Source organism: Cebidichthys violaceus, unplaced genomic scaffold (genome assembly GCF_023349555.1).
Source record: "Cebidichthys violaceus isolate CVI_PGR_0920_01 unplaced genomic scaffold, fCebVio1.0.p SCAF_19, whole genome shotgun sequence".
Taxonomy (NCBI): Eukaryota; Metazoa; Chordata; class Actinopteri; order Perciformes; family Stichaeidae; genus Cebidichthys; species Cebidichthys violaceus.
The window spans coordinates 12,213,565-12,237,808 of record NW_027176361.1 but is presented as its reverse complement, the minus strand read 5'-3'; the positions used below and the strand labels follow the sequence as shown (position 1 = coordinate 12,237,808).

General features: G+C 40.3%; 1 protein-coding gene across 3 annotated transcripts in view; it reads right to left on the bottom strand.

The window, feature by feature from the left end:
- The window catches only part of sorcs2 (sortilin-related VPS10 domain containing receptor 2), a 275,594-nt gene that overhangs the window by 189,402 nt on the left and 61,948 nt on the right, over window positions 1-24,244 (bottom strand). For all 3 annotated transcript variants that reach the window (XM_068713717.1, XM_068713718.1, XM_068713719.1), the window contains exon 2: window positions 5,841-5,908. In XM_068713717.1, the coding sequence (XP_068569818.1) occupies window positions 5,841-5,908 (68 nt within the window). The remainder of the gene's footprint in view (window positions 1-5,840; window positions 5,909-24,244) is intronic.

Below are 24,244 nucleotides of genomic sequence, written 5' to 3'. Positions count from 1 at the left end.
CTTCAGCTGCCTCAGGAAGTACATCCTCTGCTGAGCCTTCTTGGTGATGGAGCTGATGTTAAGCTCCCACTTGAGGTCCTGGGTTATGGTGGAGCCCAGGAAGTGGAAGGACTCCACAGTGTCAATGGGGAAGTCACACAGGGTGATGGGTGCAGGCGGGGCTACGTTCTTCCTGAAATCCACAACCATCTCCACTGTCTTTAGAGCGTTGAGCTCTAAGTTCTTCAAACCGCACCAGGTCACCAGGTCACCAGGTCACCAGGACTAGTGACTGGAGGTGCAGCTGTTTGTGTACAGGGAGAAGAGCAGAGGGAAAAGAACGCAGCCTTGGGGGGAACCGGTGCTGATGGTCCGGGAGGCTGAGACATGTTTTCCCAGCTTCACGTGCTGCTTCCTGTCAGACAGGAAGTCTGTGATCCACTTGCAGGTGGAGTCAATAAGTGTTTATTTATTTCACTAGAAAAATGTAAAAACAGATTCTATCTTGCAGGTTATCAATGCTTCAATGTTATCAATACTTCATGTTAATATCTTAATATTAATGCAGCAAAAGTGTCAGTCTGATTTAAACAAAGTGCTTGTGGATTGTCTAACATGTAGGGGTGTCACAATTTAAATTCTACGTCAGAAATGGGCGTAGATTGTGTAGATTGATGGGCGATTCTCTCCACAGCTCAAAGCTAAAAGGCGACAAAGTGTAGCGTTAAGGATGTCACAGTAAAGAAATTGGCTCAACAGCACCATATGTAATATCATTACTAAATTTATCCTGATTTTAGTGCTTTATAAATAAAGTGTATTGTTAGGCTATTATTAGGTATATTGTTTTACCCAAAGGTGAATAATGTTCCACTCTTTCAACCAGAAAAACAAAAACAAATGTGCAACACTCATCACAGCGGCTCATCATTAAACACATGGGTTGTGCCGGTTGCTTGCCATCCCCTGCGATTGGCTTGTCAACATGGCAATTTTGCAGTTGTAGACAACATTGTAAAATCCTCCTGCTTTCCTAAAGTCGCCAGTGTGGTAATATTTTGCCTTCCCTGTGAGTTATGTCAGCAACGGACATGTCGTTGACACAAAATACTGAACTAATTTTTTCCGTCTGTGTACCGGCTACATAGGCAACATGATAAATATGACAGGACATATTTTCAGGCATCATAAACAAAAAGATTTGACTAGGAAAAGAACAGGATGTGATGGATTTTCACATGTGAGGACACTCAAGCTGTAAAGTACCCATCTGCCATCTAGAATAGAGGTCTTCAACGTTTTTCAGGCCAAGGACCCCCAAACTGATAGAGAGATGGAGCAGGGACCCCCTACTATACATATTATAAACATACCTTATTATTGTGCATTCAATACTAAGCTATTCAAATAATACACAGGTTCATATCTTCATGTTTTTATTTTAAAGGTACAGTGAGTAGGGTGGCCGTGCCACTGCCATTTAGAAACACACCTTGTATGATAATCAAGCATACAAGCTGTTCAAATTGATGTTTTTATTTTAAACATCAATGTGGAAATGAAAATGAGTGATGGCCTGTTACTGCCACTGCCATGTATAAACATACCTGTTATCTTGCATACAATACTGAACTATTAAAATAATGGACAGATTCATGTTTGGGAAAAAAATAAAAATGTCTAATCAACCCAAAATTTCGTGGACCCCCTGCAGTACCTCCCTGTTGAAGACCTCTGATCTAGAATATCTTATTTTAGCTGAATTGAACAGTTTGTTCCAAATTGACTGTTGAAATAAGTTATTGTTATTACATTGTATATACCACCGGGTATTTCGCACTAGGTATATTCCTCCCTAAAAATGTTGCCCATGTGTCAAGTGTGGTATAACCGCCGTTTCATGACAGAATTTCAATTTCAATTTCAATTTATTTTTGTATAGCCCAAAATCCCAAATCCCAAATTCTCCTCAGAGGGCTTTACAATCTGTACACATACGACATCCTCTGTCCCAGGACCCTCACAACAGAACAGGAAAAACTCCCAAAAAACCCTTTAACAGGAAAAAAGAGGAAGAGACCTCAGAGAGAGCAACAGAGGAGGATCCTCTCCCAGGATGAACAGAAGTGTGCTAGATGTCATGTGTACAGAATGAACAACATAACAGAGTTCGAAAATGGGAGAATGACACAAAATGACAGCTGTGCAGTACTACGGCCTCACATGGCTAAATCAGAATCATCTACCTGGTACATTTTCCCTTGCGTACTTCAACAACAATCATCAACTGTCTGGGAAAGTGGTCCATGAGTTGCCACTCAAAAACAGATGAGACGAGTTAGAGGGATGTTTGGAGCTCTAATATCAGCCATATTATAGTCCAGTCTCAGCCATAACAGACTGAAGGACAGACATCCACAGAGACATGGCACCAAGTGTGGTTATGGTTATGATTAAAGGAACAAGTTCACAATTTGCCACTTGATAGTGCATGGAGCAGTCCAGGGTAACAACCTACAGTTGTGGTCAAAAGTTTACATACACTTGTAAAGAACATAATGTCATGGCTCTCTTGAGTTTCCAGTTATTTCTACAACTCAGATTTTTCTCTGATAGAGTGATTGGAACAGATACTTCTTTGTCACAAAAAACATTCATGAAGTTTGGTTCTTTCATGACTTTATTATGGGTTAACAGAAAAAGTGACAAAATCTGCTGGGTCAAAAATATACATACTGCAACATGAATTAGCAATTTTGGTGACTTAGAAAGTTGTGTCAATGAAATGAGCTTCATAGCATGGCCTCTTAACTTCTTGTGAGTGATTATGAGTGACTACAGCTGGTGTCTTCTCTGAGGCCATTTAAATAGGGCTCATTGGATACAAACGCCCACAAACGCTACAATGGGAAAGTCAAAGGAGCTCAGCATGGATCTGAAAAAGCGAATCATTGACTTGAACAAGTCAGGAAAGTCACTTGGAGCCATTTCAAAGCAGCTGCAGGTCCCAAGAGCAACAGTGCAAACAATTGTTTGTAAGTATAAAGTGCATGGCACTGTTTTGTCACTGCCACGATCAGGAAGAAAACGCAAGCTATCACCTGCTGCTGAGAGAAAATTGGTCAGGAGGGTGAAGAGTCAACCGAGAACCACCAAAAAGCAGATCTGCCAAGAATTAGAAGCTGCTGGAACACAGGTGTCAGTGTCCACAGTCAAGTGTGTTTTGCATCTCCATGGACTGAGAGGCTGCCGTGCAAGAAGGAAGCCCTTGCTCCAAAAGCGGCACTTTAAAGCTCGACTGAAGTTTGCTGCTGATCACATGGACAAAGATAAGACCTTCTGGAGGAAAGTTCTGTGGTCAGACGAAACAAAAATCGAGCTGTTTGGCCACAATGCCCAGCAATATGTTTGGAGGAGAAAAGGTGAGGCCTTTAACCCCAAGAACACCATGCCTACCGTCAAGCACGGTGGTGGTAGTATTATGCTGTGGGGCTGTTTTGCTGCCAATGGAACTGGTGCTTTACAGAGAGTAAATGGGATAATGAAGAAGGAGGATTACCTTCAAATTCTTCAGGATAACCTAAAATCATCAGCCCGAAGGTTGGGTCTTGGGCGCAGTTGGGTGTTCCAACAGGACAATGTCCCCAAACACACATCAAAAGTGGTAATGGAATGGCTAAATCAGGCTAGAATTAGGGTTTTAGAATGGCCTTCCCAAAGTCCTGACTTAAATCCCATTGAGAACATGTGGACAATGCTGAAGAAACAAGTCCATGTCAGAAAGCCATCAAATGTAACTGAACTGCACCAATTCTGTCAAGAGGAGTGGTCAAAGATTCAACGAGAAGCTTGCCAGAAGCTTGTGGATGGCTACCAAAAGCGCCTAATTGAAGTGAAAATGGCCAAGGGACATGTAACCAAATATTAACACTGCTGTATGTATATTTTTGACCCAGCAGATTTGATCACTTTTTCTGTTAACCCATAATAAAGTCATGAAAGAACCAAACTTCATGAATGTTTTTTGTGACAAAGAAGTATCTGTTCCAATCACTCTATCAGAGAAAAATCAGAGTTGTAGAAATAACGGGAAAACTCAAGAGAGCCATGACATTGTTCTTTACAAGTGTATGTAAACTTTTGACCACAACTGTACATAACTGATATGATTTCTGCACCTGTCCATTATATGGTTTGTGATCTGGAAAAGTTTGTGAAACTAAAACACAGTTTGATCGCCTTCATGTTTAACTGAAATGGGGCGCTGTGGCCCAGTGGATGGAGCTGGTCGTCCTTTAAGCAGAAGGTTAGTGGTTAAGTCTCCGGTTAAAATACACATAGACATGACTGAGTGCTACATACAGGACTTATACAATCTCTACTGTTTATTGGATAAGTGATCATTGGATTGCATTCTTTTTGGAAAGGAAAAGACCAGCGTCAAACACTAAAACTCTATCAAAGACAGTGAGTAATACTAACTGGCTGATACCCAGTTGTTTGGGTTGAATCCACCTAGGCCACTAACGGTTATAGTTTCTCAACTGTGCAGACACAGATTGTGTGCCTCTGTAGACCACCGCTGATCTAAAAGGGACTCAGCTCATTAACTCAGCTGCCCTCAAAAACTTTCCCCTCTCTGTGCTGTTAACTTTCCCCCAGTGTGAAACCTGACATGTTGATCTACACCACCTGACAGAGCAAGACGGCAAACCCATTCATCTTCCCCCTTCTTCCTTGTTTGATGCTACAGCCCTGGGACTTCAAAGCATACAGGCCAGCGGATTGTGGCTGTCCACACACCACAAACTGACAACTACAAGGATCTGAGGTACACTCCACACATAATACCTACCAAAACGTGGTCAGAGGTCCTCTTGGAAACATGCTAATTTCTGCTTTTTGGACAATGACGCCAACTGGCAGCTTTTTCAGTCTCTGCCAATTTAGGTTGAATTCAGATTAAAGTTCTGAAGCGGGGAATCTGCAGCATTTTATATATATATATATATATATATATATATATATATATATACTGCAAAAATTAAAACATTAACAGGGGAAGGAATAATAGGCTTTGTGCATTATTCATATCTGTCATACAGGAGGACAGGCAGCCAGAGCTAATGAGAGGCCGGAGCTTTAAAGTCATGGAGCCCTCAGTGAGGTGAATGGCATTAATGAAGTACCACAATTAGACGTGTTTTGCCATATGTGAATGCCTTCTAATTTTAGCCAGTGTTATGAGCCCTGTCTCGTCTAAGTTTTTATTAGGATTTGAATTTAATTAAGTTTCCTCCACAGCCTTATCTAGAAGAAGGTCAGGCTCAACTACATAGCAGTCCCCCAGGAGCTGGTAGGTCGATGCAGAATACAGAGGACATTAATAATCCATGAGCTTGTATGTAAGAGTGCAAGATATACTTGTTGTGAAGTGGAGTGGAATGGATGCATTGCCTTTTGCGCCGCTCAAAGCAAGTGACGTGTGAAGTGTTTTGGCGAAAGGCCGCTTTGCTCTGCCAGCCAGACTTGACCCCTTTCCCTGGCACTGCCGGTGCCCGCCGTCCTGCCCTATGCCATGCTGATATGCTATCTGCCCAAACAGATGTCTACTTTGGCCTCGCAGCGCCACTCTCCGGTCCCCCACTTTACCAGCAGCTGCCTGCTGATGTTTTGACCGCCGTAGCGCTCTGTATCACTCTTGTCTCCTTGAGGAAGCACAGCGGAGAGATAACCGAGACCTACGCTGACCTCGCTGTTAAAAGGAAGCCGCTTGCCGGTGAAAGGTCTGCGTGGGTCTGGGACAAACATGACATAAAGACATCGAGCAAGAGCAAACATGGTGTAAATGTTTGGCCTACCTCCACAGTGAGCTCTCCAGCACCTTGGTGGAGTCAGCGTGGTAGTACTTGGTCAGGATCAGGATGACCTGTAACACAAGGTGGAGGAGAGAGACACGTGTAAGCTACTACTGAAGAAAATGACTGGTTAGTGCAGTGCTTCTTAAAGTAAGAAGTGGATTCTCCAAGGAGGCTGTAGTGAAAATAACGTTGAATGATAATGGTTTGTGTGGGAACAATAAACAAACATGAGCGCCCTGATGCTAGCATAGCTATATTGCTAACCTGAAGCTACACCATTCACCTTGACTTATTTTCCTACTACTTTCCTTAATATTGTTAAAGACTGATAAACATAAATCCATCTCCGCGAGGATGGGCATGACAGAAAAAGTTTGAGAGCGACTGAAATCAGGGCCCTCACCAGGCTGTTCAAATGACTTGTAAATCAAAGCAGACACCAACAACCACTAAAGCAATTTTGATAGCACATGAAAAAGTCAAGTATTTGTATTCATCTAGATATGTTTCTATTGTAACTTATACAACTGCTCAATCAGACTTTTATTATTTATTTCAAAAGCTTTGTGTTTTAGTTTCCCTAAATATATAAAAATATGTGTTTCTCCATGTATGAATTTATCCGACTGTCCGTCTGAATACATTTTCAAACCTGTTTTAAAGCTTTTAATTTAAAGCATTCACAATTGCCATTGATCTCCAATGCTAAATGACAGTACTGGCAGCTATCGCTTGGGCTAATGTCCAACTGAATACTGTGCAAACTACAGTGGAAACATACACGTCTCATCCTGTTGTGTCTTTAATCGCTTTACAATTTTTCAATTTAGTGTTCTGGAGTCTTTGGATGCTTTCGTAAGAGCGCAATCTGGCAAAAAATGGACCGTTTGTTAATTTGTTGCGCTGTTGTAACGCACCATTCAGTTATTCAGAGGACCACAGTGTCGGAGCGGCAGACATAGCCTACATTTTTCATAGGAATATTGTTACAGTCTCATGTCTCATCATAATCATTGTCATCCTCACTGGCAAGCTTTTCTTTCATCCGTTTCTTAGTACCTGTTCACACATTTCTATAGAAATAGAACACCCTTGCTCTAATTTTAGGGCAGAGCATCAAATTGGATTTACGTAAGAACCCTTTGGCTGCTTCCAAAATTCCATTCTCACATGCTATTTTTCAGAATTGTGTAGATTGATCCATTTTTTATGTGTATAGAATGGAGAAAACAGCATAAATACTGCAGTACTACTGCAAATAAATACATATTTGAATACTTTAATCAGTGGGGTTTCACTCACCATTGTCTTACCTTCTTTGGCAATAGATAGTGACTTTACAAACATGTATTTAAATGAAAACCTTCACGATTGCCACTTTAAGATTCTATAACATTTCTCATGTTTATTTTAATTTTAAAGGAACAAACATTTGCAGATTTTAAACAATAACAAAGATATTAAACTACTTTTAATCAGTAGTTATATTTTACTGCGCCATTGATCTGTCAATAGACCTGCATACGTGTTTGGCCAAGATTTGATCTAATCTGTCGTCTGCATTTATATTTCAAACCAAGGCAGCCTTCATCAGGGAACTTCATCTGCACTGGTGCATATTTTTATGCTGAGTATTGTTTGAGGGTGCTTGGAGAAACTATTGGCCAGAACAAATAACATTGTTTGCCACTATGATTCTAGAGAGAGCTCACACAGTGCTTCCCCCATTCTTACTCCTAGTCTCCATAATCTTGCTATGCAAGCAAGATTATATATTTAGTTGAAACACATTTGTCTTTGGCGTATTTGATTATACAATCTAAAATGTATAGTATGGGTCACAAAAAAATGCAATAAATAACGATGCATCATTCATGTGTGGTCCGGGGCACACACCCCATGCCTGTAAACTGGATCAGAGACTCTTGTCTTTCATACTTCTGAGCACTCCTTTTTTTGACAGCTAGGTCTGCTGGGATTTGTGTTGCCATGGCAAGATTGCCAGTGGGTCAGGCAGCGTGAGGGTGGGGGGGACCCTGGAGGTGTGATTGACAGGCCTGCTTGCAGTCCTAGGTTGTGAAACGAGAGAGAAACCCAAGCCTTTCTCTGACAGATGGGTTTTGATAGGCCAAGGCGGTTCTGCCCAGAGGCAGCTGCCAGTAGCAGGCCAGGTTGAAGGAGGCAGCTCCCACGGAGTGGAGCTGCAAACTCTGTGCAATAGATACACTCCTGATACATTTTAATGTGGACATAAAGCACAGCCTGTATCACCATATTCTCTGCGGTGGTAGTACATTATTATGACTCTTTTACGCTGCACCTTTCCTTGAATTGTTGGTGACTTGCAGAACAAGTGCATGAACATTTTACAGTCTCTGTGGCCTCTGAGAAAATGAAAGACAGATATTCAAGAGCTCAATATTTGCTCGCTTTCATTGTCAGATAGTATACAAGATTTGCTGTCTGACATAGTAAAATATCTGGCTGCACCTCCAAACATTTTCTGAAATATGTTTTCGTCCTGTCACGTAAACAAAGTCCTGTCACGATGTATAGCCTGCTAAAATCTAGCATATAGTAGTGCCCAAGGCTTTCACCAAACAGCCTGTAGCATCCAGCATCAATTAGTATTCAAATAGAAAACCTCAAGAAGTTCCACTGAGGCGGTGCTGGACTTGAACTGTTTCTTGAAAGAGTTTTCTTCTGCACAAAACTTGGTTAAAGTAGAAAACCACCGCTGGGGACATACAGAATGAGCTTGAGAGCTCTAGACCAATTTCTACAACACAGGCTGCCATCAAAGCCACTCAATGGAGTCTCTAGGCACTTGGCTCAAAGCAACTCAAACTCAGGAGTTCCAACCCTGGTGGAACTTGGCTTCCAATGATGTACATAGAGTCCAAAAAACCGGAACAGAGAACATTTTCTGGAGCAGCAGGCTGCTCGCCTGGGATGATAACAGCTCTAACAGATGCAGTGACAGCAAACAACCTGATTTTTCTCTGCCTCTAACTGTCATGAAACTCTCTCTTTGCTGATGAGGAATTAGACAGTATCCAGATCTGAACGAGCCACTGTGTGAGTGTTCCACAAGTGGTCGTTGGCCTGTTATGACTAAACTGGTGTCTCTGGAAACAGGCTGTCCGCCTCTGCACAGCTGTCCTTCTCCTAATGAGATACTGGTGCAAAGCTTAAGCCTATACCGTATGTAACAGCACTGGTCCCTTGATTTAAGGATTAGATCCACCCTGCTGCACACGTATGTGTCTCCCAGACCTGATCTTGCTTTTTCTTTAGCTTTAGCGACTGTGGCTCAGTGGAGACCAGGGTCGTCCTTGGGCAAGACACTTGCCAAAATTGCCTACGGTGTGTGTATGTGTGATAGAGTGTTGATGAGCAGGTGGCACCTTACATGGTAGCTCCTGTCATCAGTGTATGAATGGGTGAATGATGACATGTAGTGTTAAAGTGTTTGAGTGGTCAGAAAGAATAGAAAAGTGCTATACAAGTACAGTCCATTTACCATTTTACCATTTAAAGACCCAGAGAAGGGAAACATTTTCCCAGTTTGAATCCTGTGTATCTGTCTTAATGCTTCAATTATCTCATATATGGCAAATATAAAAATCCACATCAAAACCCTGTCTTTTCTTTTCTGTAAAAGGGTTTCAAATCTTTGATAACTGAAAAATAACTTACAAAAATTCATCCAATCAAATGAGACTTTGAGTGACTTGCTAGCCACACCAGTCATATAAAATTGCACTTCCCCATTTGTGGATCGTATTAGCTAACCAAGCAATATGGAGAGAGAGACGGGAAGAGATATCAACAGCAAAAACTTGTTTTTATCTCCAAAACTATGTGGCTAAAGTTGAATTAATCCAAGGGAAACGTTGTGGATTTTCAAATGGCTCTGTGTCACTACAACGCGGGCAGTACATGCAGGTGAGCTCCTGGAGCTCCCACTCACCTGTAGGCCAAACTCCTCCGGTAGTTTTGCATCATCTGCCAGATGTTCATCTACATGTACTGCCCGCGTTGCAGTGACAGAACCACGTGAAAGTTTCCTGTTCTTCTCTCCCTCGTCTTCCTCCTAACCCATTAGCAGGTGAGGTGTGTGGAGCTCTGTAGCTTTGTGGCGTGCTAAAATCAATGCTAATTTATAGATTCAACAGATACGGAGCAGCGTTCGCATTCATTTTGAGTTGAGTTTGTAGCCACCTGACAAAAAGAAGTCCAATATTTACTCCTACTCCTACTCCAATATTTACTACTTTTGCAAACTCTAGAGAAAAAAGTAAATCCACCAGCTGTTTGGTGCTGTCCAGGTAGTGCACAGCAGGTTTAACAAAGCTTTCTTGCTAAAAACAGCTGCTAGCTACTGCTGTTCATTAATATTGTAGGCCAAAAAATCGTAACAATAAGCCAAAGAAGCTAGAAGCCTTTGTAGAGTATAACTGCAGAATTAGGTGATACATCAGCTGTTTATACACAAATATTGATTAGTGTAGCTTAAGAGCAAATTGTGATTAGACCCGGAACTAACAATTATTTGAATTATCGATTACTCTGCCTTTTATTTTCTCGATTAAACAAGGAATCATTTGGTGTTTAAACTGTCAGAAAGTTGTGAAAAAGAATCATAATGGTGTAAAAGTGAGCTTCACCTACAAATAGTAAAGATGAATGGAAATATTTAGATAACACTTTATATTGAAAGATGAACTACTGGAAATATCTGTTTTGTGAAATGGTGTGTGAGGTTCTACCTCCCCCACATTCCTCAGGTCTGAATGTTGTGTGTGGGGATCTGAAGGAAGGGAGAGAGAACCTTCTGCCAATGAACTTAGTCGTAATAAATGTCCTAAATTTGTATTTCTTTAACAGAGAATGAAAGTGAAACTGAGAGGACTGACAGCTGCCAGGGCCCAGTGAAGCACATGCAGCATTGTGTTTATTCTGTGTTTTTATATATAGTTAATATTTGGTTAAAAAAAACAACAACCCTTTTCTATACTGAATTTAAGCTTGATAAAGCTTGATCTGCCTAATGTGAAGACAAACTACACTTCTACTCAAAAAGAGTTATTAGAAAATATAATTTTAGACACAATTACAATTTTGTAATTGTAATTGTGTAACATTATACTACTTCTGTGAACCTAAGACTCTGGTAAACCCATTTCAAGCACCAAAACAATTTGTCCACATGGGTAAAGGAATGGTTTCACAAGAGATTTAAAGAGTTCAACTTTTCATCTTTTGAGCCAAATGATCTCTTCCTACAGTGCTCGAGGACTACTGGGCGCCTCGGTGCAGAGAGCACTGAGATTCATTTTGCAGTCCCAGTGCTGGGTTCGAAAAACAGCTCCACATAAAAATGCCTTCCTACAGTCTCTAACAGCTTACATCCTTCCTCTGACACAAAATACATATAGCCTGCTGGTTACAAGTAAACCCTGAATACAATATCAATCTATAATTATAGCTCTCTAAATGTGTAACACATCAAACGCGCATCCAATTGATGATGTCAATAACATATTCTGCCTCTCTATCTCCATGTAGAGTCTTCAAGGCCTAAGTTCTGCTCAATTGAAAAATAATTTTTCTTTGTGGATAAAGTGGACAGGGCGAGGATGTATTCGGCCATAAATCACTACTGGCAGGAGGCAGAGAGAGCGTTTATTTGGCACCATCAAACATAGCCACATTGACAAAACCGCTGAACAGCACAGAAGCCAAATTCCTCTGTCGCCTCTCGTGTACAGAGCAGTGTGTTAAGACTACAACTTGGCAGCTTCTACCTTACAGCTTATTGGACTAAAGGGCAACATTGGCACGGAGTATTCAACCAGAGAGTTAAGGAAGACTCCCCTTTTTTCAAGAAATGACATGCCATTTAGTTGTAATTCAATGCAAACAAATCACGGGTCCATAGTTAAGTATCGGAAAACATGTCATGCTGATTTAGAAAAGCTCTGGGAGCTCATTGTTTTTATGAGCAATGACAGAAAACATTCTATGATGATTCCGATAACACACTTTAGGCAGGGTTGGTTATTTTAAGAAACTAGCAAGAGTACGCTAGGTTTTTAAAATGATCCAACCAAAAAACCCAGCCTAGTGATGCCAACTGTTTTCCAATGAAAACTAGCTAGCAGCACTAGCTTGAAAAGTTACTAAAACTATCAAAAATGTTGCCAAGTTGGCAACACAGCCCGTCCCTTCAGGCCTTCCTCTAAAGCCACTCCCCCAAATTATCTTTACAAGCATGGCAGGTAGCCCGTCTACTTCTTACATTCAGGCCGAATGAGATGATTGAACAGGCGACAGCCTCAGGTACCAGATTCTTTGATTCATTGATTGCTGTCAGGATCTAATGAGAATTAAAACAAAAATATCAAATGTGTTTTTGAAGAAGATTACCGACACTGTTTTGAGGTTCAATTCAAAGTTACAGATTATGTAAAGGTGTGTGCATCTCTATAATAATTTTCTCTGTTTTCATGTGTGTGTGTGTGTGTGTGTGTGTGTGTGTGTGTGTGTGTGTGAGAGAAGAGAGAGAGAGAGAGAGAGAGAGAGAGAGAGAGAGAGAGAGAGAGAGAGAGATTTTTTACTCTCGCTTTCTCACACACACACACACACACACACACACACACACACACACACACACACACACACACACACACACACACACACACAGATGGCGTCAAAGTCTCATTCCCCAAATATAATCGCTATGGAATTTACTTTTGGGGGAAAATAACAAAAACGATTTCCTCCCTTTTATTACACACTGTGATTAATTATTGATGTGTGTGGTCTGCTTCTGGAGAATGTGTAGCACCGGGAGGGATGAGGAGGGGGTGTCACACACTTCCAAATACATGTATTTCCCTGTTTTCGCTTTAAAAATGAATGACCGCATTCTTTCTCGAGATCCTCGGAGTCTGTCTGTCTTTATTTCACCCCAGTCCCTTTCTTTCTTTAAAGCGTTCTCCCTCTGTCTCCTCAATGGTTGATTTATAGCATACAGCTGATGGGAATGTCTCTGGGACAAACAGCAGTTGTCAAGCTGGAGTTCATGAGAAGCTCAGCTATGAGCTTGCCTCTCAATGGGGTCTCTTGTAGTTTCTGTATGAAGTCATCTGTGGGTCCTGACCGCCCTGTTGACTTTTACCCAATAAAAGCCATTAGGCCCATTGTCCACTAGCTTACAATCAAAAAACCCACAGTGGCTGATTATGTGGTCGTAAGCTACAATAAAGGGATATTTCCTCTACAACAGTTTGATTAGGTCAGCAGGTTCATCACAAACTTCCTTAATATCTAATGACGCATTCATTAGTCGCTGGCTTTGTTTTTAGCCATTATGGCAATGTGATGCCTTAATGGGACAGTTCACCCAAACTACACAAGTTTCCTAAACTTAGTGGTAAATAGTCATGCTGTGGGTTTATTTGTCCAGGTGTTGAGATAATTTTTTCCTTGGGGTTTACCAGGCGTGACAATGAACACTTACATTTTAAAAAACAACATCCACATTACTTTACATTGATGTCGTGCCTGTTTCTCCACAGACCTCATTGTGGACAGTTTCCATGAGCACTTTCTGGCAAAGAAATAGTCCCAATGTGTTCTGTTAATTGTACATTGACTTCATTTTTTTAATAAACTTTTTCAACAATGTGCGTGCACACAAACAAACTTCCATTCATCTTCAAACAAAGGAGGATTTGAAAAAGATATCTTACTACCTGGACAAATAAAATCTAACTAAACTATTTGCGCGGCTGGATTTCACCACGGGTAAGTGAGACACTATGCTTTTTTGTAATATGGGTAAAATAAACCTTTAGAGAAGTAACAATTAAGCATTATTGTCTTATTCCAAAGTCAAAAACCTTATCCAAAAAACATTTGGTGCCTCTACAACCCTGCCCTCGCTTGCTCAGGCAGATACATACACACACCTACTGTAGATAAAATAAAGTGCTTCAATCATCCAAATAGTTCCCCATTACCCTCATCCTTCCCGTTCCCGCCACTGACTCGTCAAATCTGGTCGAAGTCGTTTTTGACCGTGTTCTTTATCTGAGGCTATAGTGACCCGCGCACTCGTTGCCATTTTAACAGTAGCTTAAGATTGCCACCATTCATTAAACTGCTCAGGCAGAGAAGAGAGAAGGGTAATTACATGGACCTTTGCTTCTGCTTGCCTTTTGCTCTGTCCACACAGAAAGCTCCTGATCTCACTCGCAAGAGTCCATATACCTATGTGGAATGTTATTTCAACTTTGTTATTCTTTAAATTTCTGAAGATGTTCTCATCTTGTCAATTATTAGGCCTGGACATCTGTATGTCATGATACAGATATTGCAGTTTAACAGAATTTACCTCAATACGTTTCAGTCTGATTAAAAGTACTGAGAAGTGCTGAAAGTAGTCCCTGTAAACCCTGCAGCTGTTTAAGTAAACTGCATCTCAGTTGTACAATCAGACAGAACTAGAATCATCTTTTTAATAAAAGCACTTGATGAAAAGGGCATGATATGAACCTTGTAACTTGTTTTTGGCAAACATGTTTGAATATTATTTTGGACTCTATTTTGGTATGGTTAATGTTAGGATAGGTTGTTGGGCAACAAATCTTACAAAAGGACATATAACTTTAACAAAACTGAGAAATGTATTTAATTTAAATGTAAAACTATTTTTTTATGTGTTTTTCTAAAATATTTAGAATTTTAAAATAAATAACAAATAGATAGGCCTACTGCTAATGGTGATGGTCTTTAATCATAAGAACCACTCAATTGAAAAATGGACATTTAAAAAAACTGTCAATTCAGGGACATCATGACAAGCTAAATTAAACATAGTGTGCACAACATCATTGTCTAATGTAATAAAGTTTCCCTTAATCTATAAAGTTGGCTATTTTTGAATAAAATGGTCATTGGACCTGAAATGTACCACCATTTATAGAATGACTCACCAGATTCCATGTGTGCCATATCTGTACAACAGAGTAAAATGATACAATGACCGTAATGTTGGATTAATAAGTAGCAGGATAAGGAACAGCAGAACGTAATCATCCATCCCTTAAACCTGCATTATTATGTGAAATGTGAACAGCAGATGTTTCAATATGAATTTCCCTGCTACTATCTAAAATAATGGAAATTGTGTGCTTGTTTAGTTCATGTTGGAACTGAAAGGGACTTTCATGTCTAAATCTCCTTTTGATCCAGAATCCTTAGACACCTCCTGACTTTTTCATTTTCTTCCCCTAACGTCAAACAGGTCTTTTGTTGATTCCATCACTTCTATGATCTCTATGCTTCTTCAAGTCTCTGCGGTTTTCTTCCCTCTTTTCCAGCTTCCTCTGTTCCCCCATGAATATCTGAGCAATTGCTATAATTGGGCTCTGATCAAATTGACGGCTTGTTTTCTAAGAAAGAGGCTGGAACACAGGACTGACGATGTCCTTTGTTGTCCACAAATAGGCATGCGTCCTTCCCTGATTTTTTTTTTTTTTCTTAAATTATGGGGTGCATCCCCAACAACAACAGGCTATCTTTGGTAACACACATTACTGTAATCCACTGCAATCCCGAACACATATTTAACCACAAAACTTTTCATCCATGCAAACATATAGGCCTAATTGCAAGGTTGATTTTGCCTGTGGAGACTCAAGAGAAATGGCGATGCTCAATCTGACAACTAATTGGACCGGCCGGACTGATAGAGCTGAATTCCTTAGATGTGTGATAATCCACTGCTGGGAGCCTGAGGCCTTTGGGACGGAGAGAGAGAGAGAGTGTAGGGCAAGGGAGGAGAAGCAATAAAGACAGATATGAGATATAGAGGGAGACGGGGAGATAAAAGGAAGATGGTGAGAAACCAAGAGACAAAGAGACAAGAAAAGAGAGTTTAGAAGAGATAGAAGACGCTGCATGAAACAAAGAGAGGAAAAGAATAATTACAGTTAGAGAACAACCAAAAAAGATGGAGGGAAAAGGGAAGGGCTAGAGATTCATAGTGGAGAGAAACAAGAGAGTGAGGCATTAGAAATAAAATAGGACAGGAAGATTTGCGGTGTGAAGGCTGTAAGGGGATGGTAATCGATGAAGCCGAGGGATTGAGACGAGCCTTCTGGCCCTCAAATCTGTCCATTGATCTAAGCATCTTACTGGTGAGGAGGAGATGAGGTCCGACAGGGCTGCTGGACGGCGAACCCAACTTAACCCGGCTCTAAGTAGCCAGTGCTGGTCTTCAATGGAAAACCCGATGAGGTTCATGACCTTTCCGACATGTACTGTAATTCTCCAATGCAAACAGAGAAACAAGAGGCCATGCCTGTTTGTCTTTGCAAAGACCCAGTGGAATACAAGCATCCGATCATTCCTACAGTCTATTTGCTCTAGCTTGAGCCATGGTGGAACATACTCACACAGCCGTTTGGACAGTTTCGTAGCTGGACGTTCTGCGATGTTAGAGATTTTTAAAGATGATGATAAGTGAAAAGTGAAACTAAAAAGGTGCAAACAGGAGAGTGCAGATACTGCCCTAAAGCACAGAAATTTGCGATATTTATGCAAAAGTGCTGAAACAAATAGTGTGAGTACTTACTATATTACACACAAAAACAAAAAAAATGAATAAATCTCTGCTTTGAAGAAGAAATGGCTTGAAAGTATTGCATTGTTTCTATGGACACTGCAGTATGGGTCATTTGGTCTTGATTTCAATTCTAATCATGAGGAATACTTGGCTTTTGGATGACAACATATATCCACCTACATCTTCCCAATTTAGATTATAATCTTTCTCTTACAATACTGACTAGATAATCACAAAATGGGGGTAAACTGTTCCTTTAATCTTGAGAGTGCATTACCACCATATGCTCCCGGAGTGCTGAAGAGCCTCAGAGGCATCAGAAAGTACTCTGATTCTGTATCAAAGGATGCCTTTGATACAGAATCAGAGTGATTATCTGTGATGTTTCTATTTCTTTCATGCAGGCTGTTGCAGAATTACTGGTCTCTGCTGACTAACAGATACTGGCAGTGTCCCATCTGAAAGTCGGAATCACTAGAAGACTAAATAGATGGCTAAGTGGCTGAGGATGCCTCTCCTCCTTTCAGGTGGACAGATATTCTATTGTGTTCTTGTGTCTACCCCAAAAATGTACCGAAAGGAATATTTGGAGGAATTAATAAAATCAGCGAAAGAAGCCCAGGTGGAACTATGTTAATAATATCTGTCTGTTTACATGTGGTTGTACCATAACATCATTATATAATATTGTTCAATCAATGAAAGAGAAAGACCAAATAAACATGGATATTAAAATTGCAATTGTCTCTTTTTCCGTCCATATTTTCCTATCATTGTATCCCATGTATTGCTATTTGTCACGACTCCATGACTCCATCCAGTCAGTGGATGAAGGATGTTATCACAGAGTGAATCAATGCTAACAGATGCTATTGTTCACACAGGTAATAGGCCTCATCCTTCTTAGCGGTAGGAACCAAGAGTGCTGAGTGCATAAGAGATGGTGTTGAGATTAGTATAGAAAATATAATATTTTTTAATGACTCCAACATTGGATCATCAAAACAAAAGCTGAGTTGTCTTTTAGAAAATAAAACTTCTATGCCACTAACTTCATAAGGAACACATACACATATACACATATATGTGACTAATTTTTTAAATAATTGGGGTCGTGGCTGCGACAGACAGGCCTTACTAATGCATTGTTGGTTTTTGTATAGTACTCCCATGATTGGTAAATTGATATTTTATAAAATATTACTTTCTTGACTTTAATATAAGGAATCTGAGTTTAACAGATTCTGTTATCACCTGTTTACTTTCAACACACATTTGCATGCAGCTCTGTTTCTTTGTGTGTGTGTGTCCTGGCTCCCTTTACTGTAATGGTGGCATGGACAGGAGCTCCTGTTCTGGCTCAGGCTTCATCCCCTTCAGTGGATACAGCTGCTCGCCACAGTTGAACAGCTGTTGCCTCGGCATTATCATAACCCCCCTCCTTCTCTTGACGTTCCTGTTGCTTTGTCGTAACTGCCAATTGCCAACTCTATCTTCCCTAACCACCCTGAGCCCTTCACCTTTTACTTGTAAACACACTTTGTGCCCCACATTTAACAGAACAAAGTCTAAACCCACATCTCATGAACAAATCCTACTGTTAACAATCGAGTGAAGCCTGAGATTGTTTTGTAAATGGAAGTTAAAGATGACTTGGGTAAGTGGAGCAGAGCATAACAAGTATTAAATGCAACGTTAAACACAATGAAAATACTCTCTGGGTCTAATTTGGGCTAATGTATTCAGGGAGTAGCACTAATTACACTAAGGATATACATTATTTATCCAAGTAAATTATTATACACAGTGTGGTCCCTGCTCCCAACAACTGCTGTTCAAGCCCAGTTTATCCTACATGTTGGGCATAAACCTTCATGTATAAATGAGCTGTAAATAAACGGTAAATGTTATGGTGGTTGTTATTCATGTTTCCAATTCTGCTGACTCTTGAGGAGACTGAAACGCTCTCCCTGCGACATGTTCCATCATAGGGCAGTGTGTAATCACCTGTAAATGAACAGGGTTATTACAATACCACCAGTCAAAGCCAGAGGGAAATATTATGGGAATTACAAAATTGATTAAGAGTAACTTTTCAACATAAATGGTAGTCTGAAAAAGCACAGTTTAAAACCAGAGAGAACCTTAGAGGATCCCAAAGATCCTCCAGGTTTACACTGATCATTGGATATGAAGCCTCAGTGTGATTGATTATATATTGATTGTAGACTTCAATACTAGTTGTAGATGGGAAACACTTAACCGGAATTAATTACGACATTATAGTCCCAAATTACACTGGAACTTGTTAGAAATCATCTAGATCTAGTAAGACTGTCTGATTTTCTATGTTAAATCGTTTTTTACTACTCTTTAAATGTTCTATTATCTTTTCATCTAGGATATTATGTGTTTGGTGGTGTGTGTGTGTGTGTGTGTGTGTGTGTGCGTGCATTAGTCTGTCTGTCTGCTCACAGCTAATGTCAAATACTGCTTGACCATCAGCCGTATATTCTTTGTGCTCATCTACAACTATATGCTAATAAGTCTAACAGGACGTATTTTTGTATTGAACCGTTTGGTGCAAGACCTTTGGTTCAATGTGTGACATCCTTATGGTACGCCCTTTGACCCAAACAGCTGTTAATGTCTAAAGCTCGCAGACACGGAACAGAGATTCTGGAACAAGTTTCACGTCGGAAAGCACATGTTAGCTGTAGTATGCTAGTCGGTTCAGCCCGGTGAGCCAGGTCCATCAAGCTCAATAGATGACGATTTGTGTGTACTGGGTTAAATGTATATTACATTTTCATGACTTTTCTGTTATTTATTTATATTTATTAATTTTGTATTAACAATATGCCATTATTTAAGTAAGAATTATGATCTATGTAAACACATTAGGTCTAACAAGCTTGGTGCAACCAAACGGAGCGTTAACATGGATAATTGAGTTTGTTTTTTGGCCGTGAAGCTTCATTAATAGTCAGCTGAAGCAAGACACAATGTTTCAAGGCTGAGCCCATCTCGCCTCATCGGATCATTGCAGTCTGTCACTCAAACATTGTCACTTCTGGGAGAACCATTAATTGGAGTCCTTTTGTTCTGATTTGAATGGGGAGAAGCTTCAACATAACAGGAAGGCTTGAGAGGAAACACCACAGCTTGCTTCTCACCAGAAGCCAGGAAAGGAGGTCTTTCTAAAGTTGGGAAAAAGTTTTGACTATGTCGCACATTGTGAAACAATGTTCCATGTGTGGGCTGACTAATCACATTGAAGAGCAGACTGTAGTTTTCATGAGTCATTGCTGGCAGTTTACAACATCAGCAAAAAAATAGGGGGTGCAGTAGGTAGTGGCTGTGTCCCTGATGGGAGCACAATGGCTGTGATGTGGAGTTTCTAAGTGTTTAGGAAATTCCTCACAAATTGTACATAAGGACTGTTTTCTAAGTGGCAGCTATCGCCGTTAGTCATTATGGAAGCAATGCCACGTTTCATTATCAGCACAAAATGCAGTTGAGGCTTTCTGTACCAAGAAAAAAAAAGAAAAACTGTGAACTTTTGTTTTCCACACACGAGTCCACAAGGACACAAAAAAATTCAAAGTTTGTACAATATAAGACATCTTCTATCCTAGAAAATGTGATTTTGGGCTATATAAATAATATTTAATTGACTTAAAAACATTTTAAAGTAAGAAGTATGTGGTTCTATGTCGCAAGAAACCTCTGCATGAGTTCTGACAAGACCTGTCCAGATGTACTCAGAGTCAAGTCAATTTCATTTATGTAGCCCAAAACCCAAAATTTGATCTGTACATTATAAGACACCCTCTATCCTTAGACCTTAGGATTTTGTGGTTTGGTGTGTTTAGCTGTCAGGTAGTCTTTGGTGTCATGGATGTTCCGCGACACCAAAATCCCCAATCCCCTCACATCCAACCAGATCTTGAAAGAGGTTGTGTTTGGCCACAGACCTACACCCTGGCCACTGTCACAAGCCATCAGCACCTTCTTGCTATTAAACCCTTCCCACCACAGAGCTCTGGTCCTACTTTAATGCCCTGTCACACTTCATTTGGCCTCTAAGGAGGAAGAGGAATGGAGTGTGACGTGGGTGCAGGCTTTAACACATATATTGCAGCAGCACCTACATATACCTGTGCACTTGTACAGGAACACACATGAATGAAGTCAGAAGCTCATTTTGCTACTGTAAGCACTCTTAGAAACTATGCACAAAACCAGAATTTGCTCACAGTTTCCAGGTTTTGTTTGTTCTTCACTCTTCTTACTAGCTTTTTTCTATGTTCCATCTCTTTGTGTTGCCCCATTCAGGCTAAGACCACCCAGCTATAGAATGAGGTCAGAGAAAGTGTTAAAATCTAAACAAGTAGGAACCCCCTGGCTGCTTTACCCATTGAGGGACGCAAATGTACTGTGACGCGTGGCCAAGACGCGCTGTCCGTCAAACCGCAATGGAAAAGAAGTCCCTCAGCAGTGACTGAAAGGGCTTTTAAACTTTGTAACCTTTGTTCCAGGTCCAAGTCTGTGAAGTTAGCAAGGTTCTGCATCGTTAGGCAAACCGTATGAGGTGTTGTGCAAACCAAGCCTTGGCCAGGGGCTGATGTAACCGTCAGATGGATGGCAATCGCGGCGATGCTTGGTGTGGTGTGTTCAAAAGGAGACAGCTAAATAAAATAGTATAAAGCCTGCCTAGGTTTTGAAAAAGAAGCACACTAAGCGGAAACTGAATAGAACCATGTAAAATAAACCTCACAATTTAACGTACCTAACTTCTTAACTTTGTTAGCTTAGTGTTAGCTAAAAAACAAGATCAATCAGTCTAGAACCAATGACATTACGTTATTTCTTGAACAAGAAGATCAAAGTTTAGATCTAAATAGATTTCATCGTGAAGTACTAGAGTCCATTGTTTCAGAGGTTGGACGGTGGATTGTCTTTTTCTTAAAGGTGGACAATCTTCTGTTAATAACAATAATAATAATAATAATAATAATAATAGGAAATGTTTATATACTGAACACGACAGTTCAAGCAAAGGATATGTTTTCTAAAGGAAAGTACGAAGAACATATTTCTATCATTGGAGGAGAATTCAATGATGCTCCAGACAATAAAATAGATCTATAGATCTATTTTATTGTCTGGAGCCTTCTAGATATAGATTGATGAACCTCAGAGTCTGTCTATATATCAAGGGTTCAAGGGTCACTAACAGGCAGACCGTGGCAAACGTACCCACTCAAATCCCAAAAGAAGTCACAGGAAATATAAATTCTAAGAGCCCAATATGATCAGAATCCTAATACATACAACGCAATAAAGCCGCAGGTCAAGGACGATACAGTTACTTTTTTTTTTTTTTAATTAAGTACTATATTTCAAGATGAAGTATTATATTTATAAATGCACCCTTATTTAACTTGAAATGAGAGGAGAGGCAATATTATTACACTTTCATTGTTGTGCAGATGATAGCCAGATATATCTATTGATCAAGCCAGACCAAACCAACCATTAAGCTAAACTCCAAGCTTGCCTTAAGGACATACCTTATGTCATTACCTGGGATGACCTGCCACTTCCTGATGTTAAACTTAGACAAAACTGAAGTTATTGTACTAGGTCCTGAACACCTCCGAAAGAGATGATCTAATGATATTGTTACTCTAGATGGCATTGCCCTGTAATCCAGCACCACTGTAAAGCCTCAGAGTTATGTCCTTTAACTCCCAGATAAAACAAATGTCAAGGTCTACCTTTTTTCACCTACATAACATTTCAAAAATCATAGTATTGATTCTTAAGTACCCTATTGCCTCACTGGAGCACTACGCTCTAAGAATAAAGGACAACTTGTGGTTTGTGGAGTCTTCAAAAGTAAAATGGGAGCTCCTCTCCTGTGGAACCAGATTCCAGTTTCAGTCTGAGAGGCAGACACATTTACCACATTTGGGAGTAGGCTTAAGACTTCCCTTTTTGATAACGCTTATAGTTAGGGCTGGCTCCAGCTTGCCTTGGACCAGCCCCTATATGCTGATCTAGGCTTGCCAGGGGACTACCTAGGATAGACTCAGCTCCTCTAGATTTTGCTTGGCAGTTATTGCACTTCTGACCATCCTAAGAGAGGGATCCCTCGTCTGTTGCTCTCCCTGAGGACAGAGGATGTTGTATGTTGTACAGAATGTTAAAGGAAATTCATGGGAAGATTATTACATATTACACAATTGTGACCTGATGGGGGTACCAGAAAAAAAGTTATGTAATCAGCAAAGTTAATACAAGTTATCCTGAAGGGGACATGAATGTCTGTACCATTTGTCATGGCAATCCATCCAATAGTTTGTGAGATTTTTTAGTGTGGACCAAACTGGTGTACTGACCGACATGACCAACATTGCCATATTTAAATATAAATGGAATAAATACAGGTGACATTCTCTTAAATTAAGTCACAGTCAGCACCGTGTAATCCAATCCAGTTGAGCTACATTTTAAATCTACATGTAAGATTAGCACCATGCCAACCTTCTGTGCATGCACAGCCAATATACCAAAAGGTGGCAAATGGGTTAATAAAGTCAGTCCTTCCTATATAGTCAAGCCAGATCTGAGTATCAAGGCCTCTGAAAAAAGAAACTAGAATTCAGCACACATAACTACACACACACACACACACACACACACACACACACACACACACACACACACACACACTGACAAGATAGTCCAACTGCATGTGTCTATGTCATGTGGCTCACACTGGTCCCTGCATACAAAACCACATGGTGTTATGACATTACGACAACTTCAAATCTTGCACCAGCCGGGAGGTGAACACCAGATGCTCGTGCTCATTCACTGGTATGGGAAATGTCAGTGCTGCAGATGGAAGAGTTTTTATTTTGCGGGGTCCGGTTGCGACCTGTCCCTGTGGTACGATGTGCGACATCTCATCCATAAACATGGCGGTGAGCTGTGGATGTCGTGGTTGGCTTGGCAGTCTGCAGGAGAGATGCCAAGCTACTGTACAGGCCTTTAAATATTCATAGCAGGTCCGTCCTTTGTTTGGAAGCAACGCAGATGTGAGAAATAGTTTTAAAAAAGTAAAGTAAATCCATCTGATACAAAACAATGGCCTTCATTTAGTGGCAGCCAAATGCAATATTTATTGCATGAAATGTCCTTTTTTCCATATTTTATTAGCATGTCTTTTGTTTCACTTCTCTTTGATCTCAGAAAGACACAACCGCAGTAAAAATATTCAAGGATGACTTTGAGCACACCCACATTTCCTTTACTTTCTTTGGCAGCTCTTTGTTCTCACACTGCTCAGGAGAGGAAGCCGCCCGCCCTGCACATGCATGTAGATGAATACACATAGGAGGCGATACAGCAAAGCTCTCTTATGCTATAACTGTCATAATCACACAAATGTAATGTTACAGAAGGTGTGGGGTAAATACAAATGTGGCTTCTTCTTGTGTGTCAGTATAAGATGTTTTTATCATCAGTTTTTTTTATGCTTGTTTCTATGATTCGAACAGACCTGCAGTTGTTACTACGGGTTTCCAAATTGAGCCTCATGGTGAGAACAAAATGAAAAGACACAAAGGAATTGAAAAACACTTTTGCCATAAATACATTAATAATGTCCATGGATTCAATCATACTAAAAGATAAATATCGTCTGTTTGATGACTCAATTATCACGATAAGGACCAAGGATCAAGTCTAACGA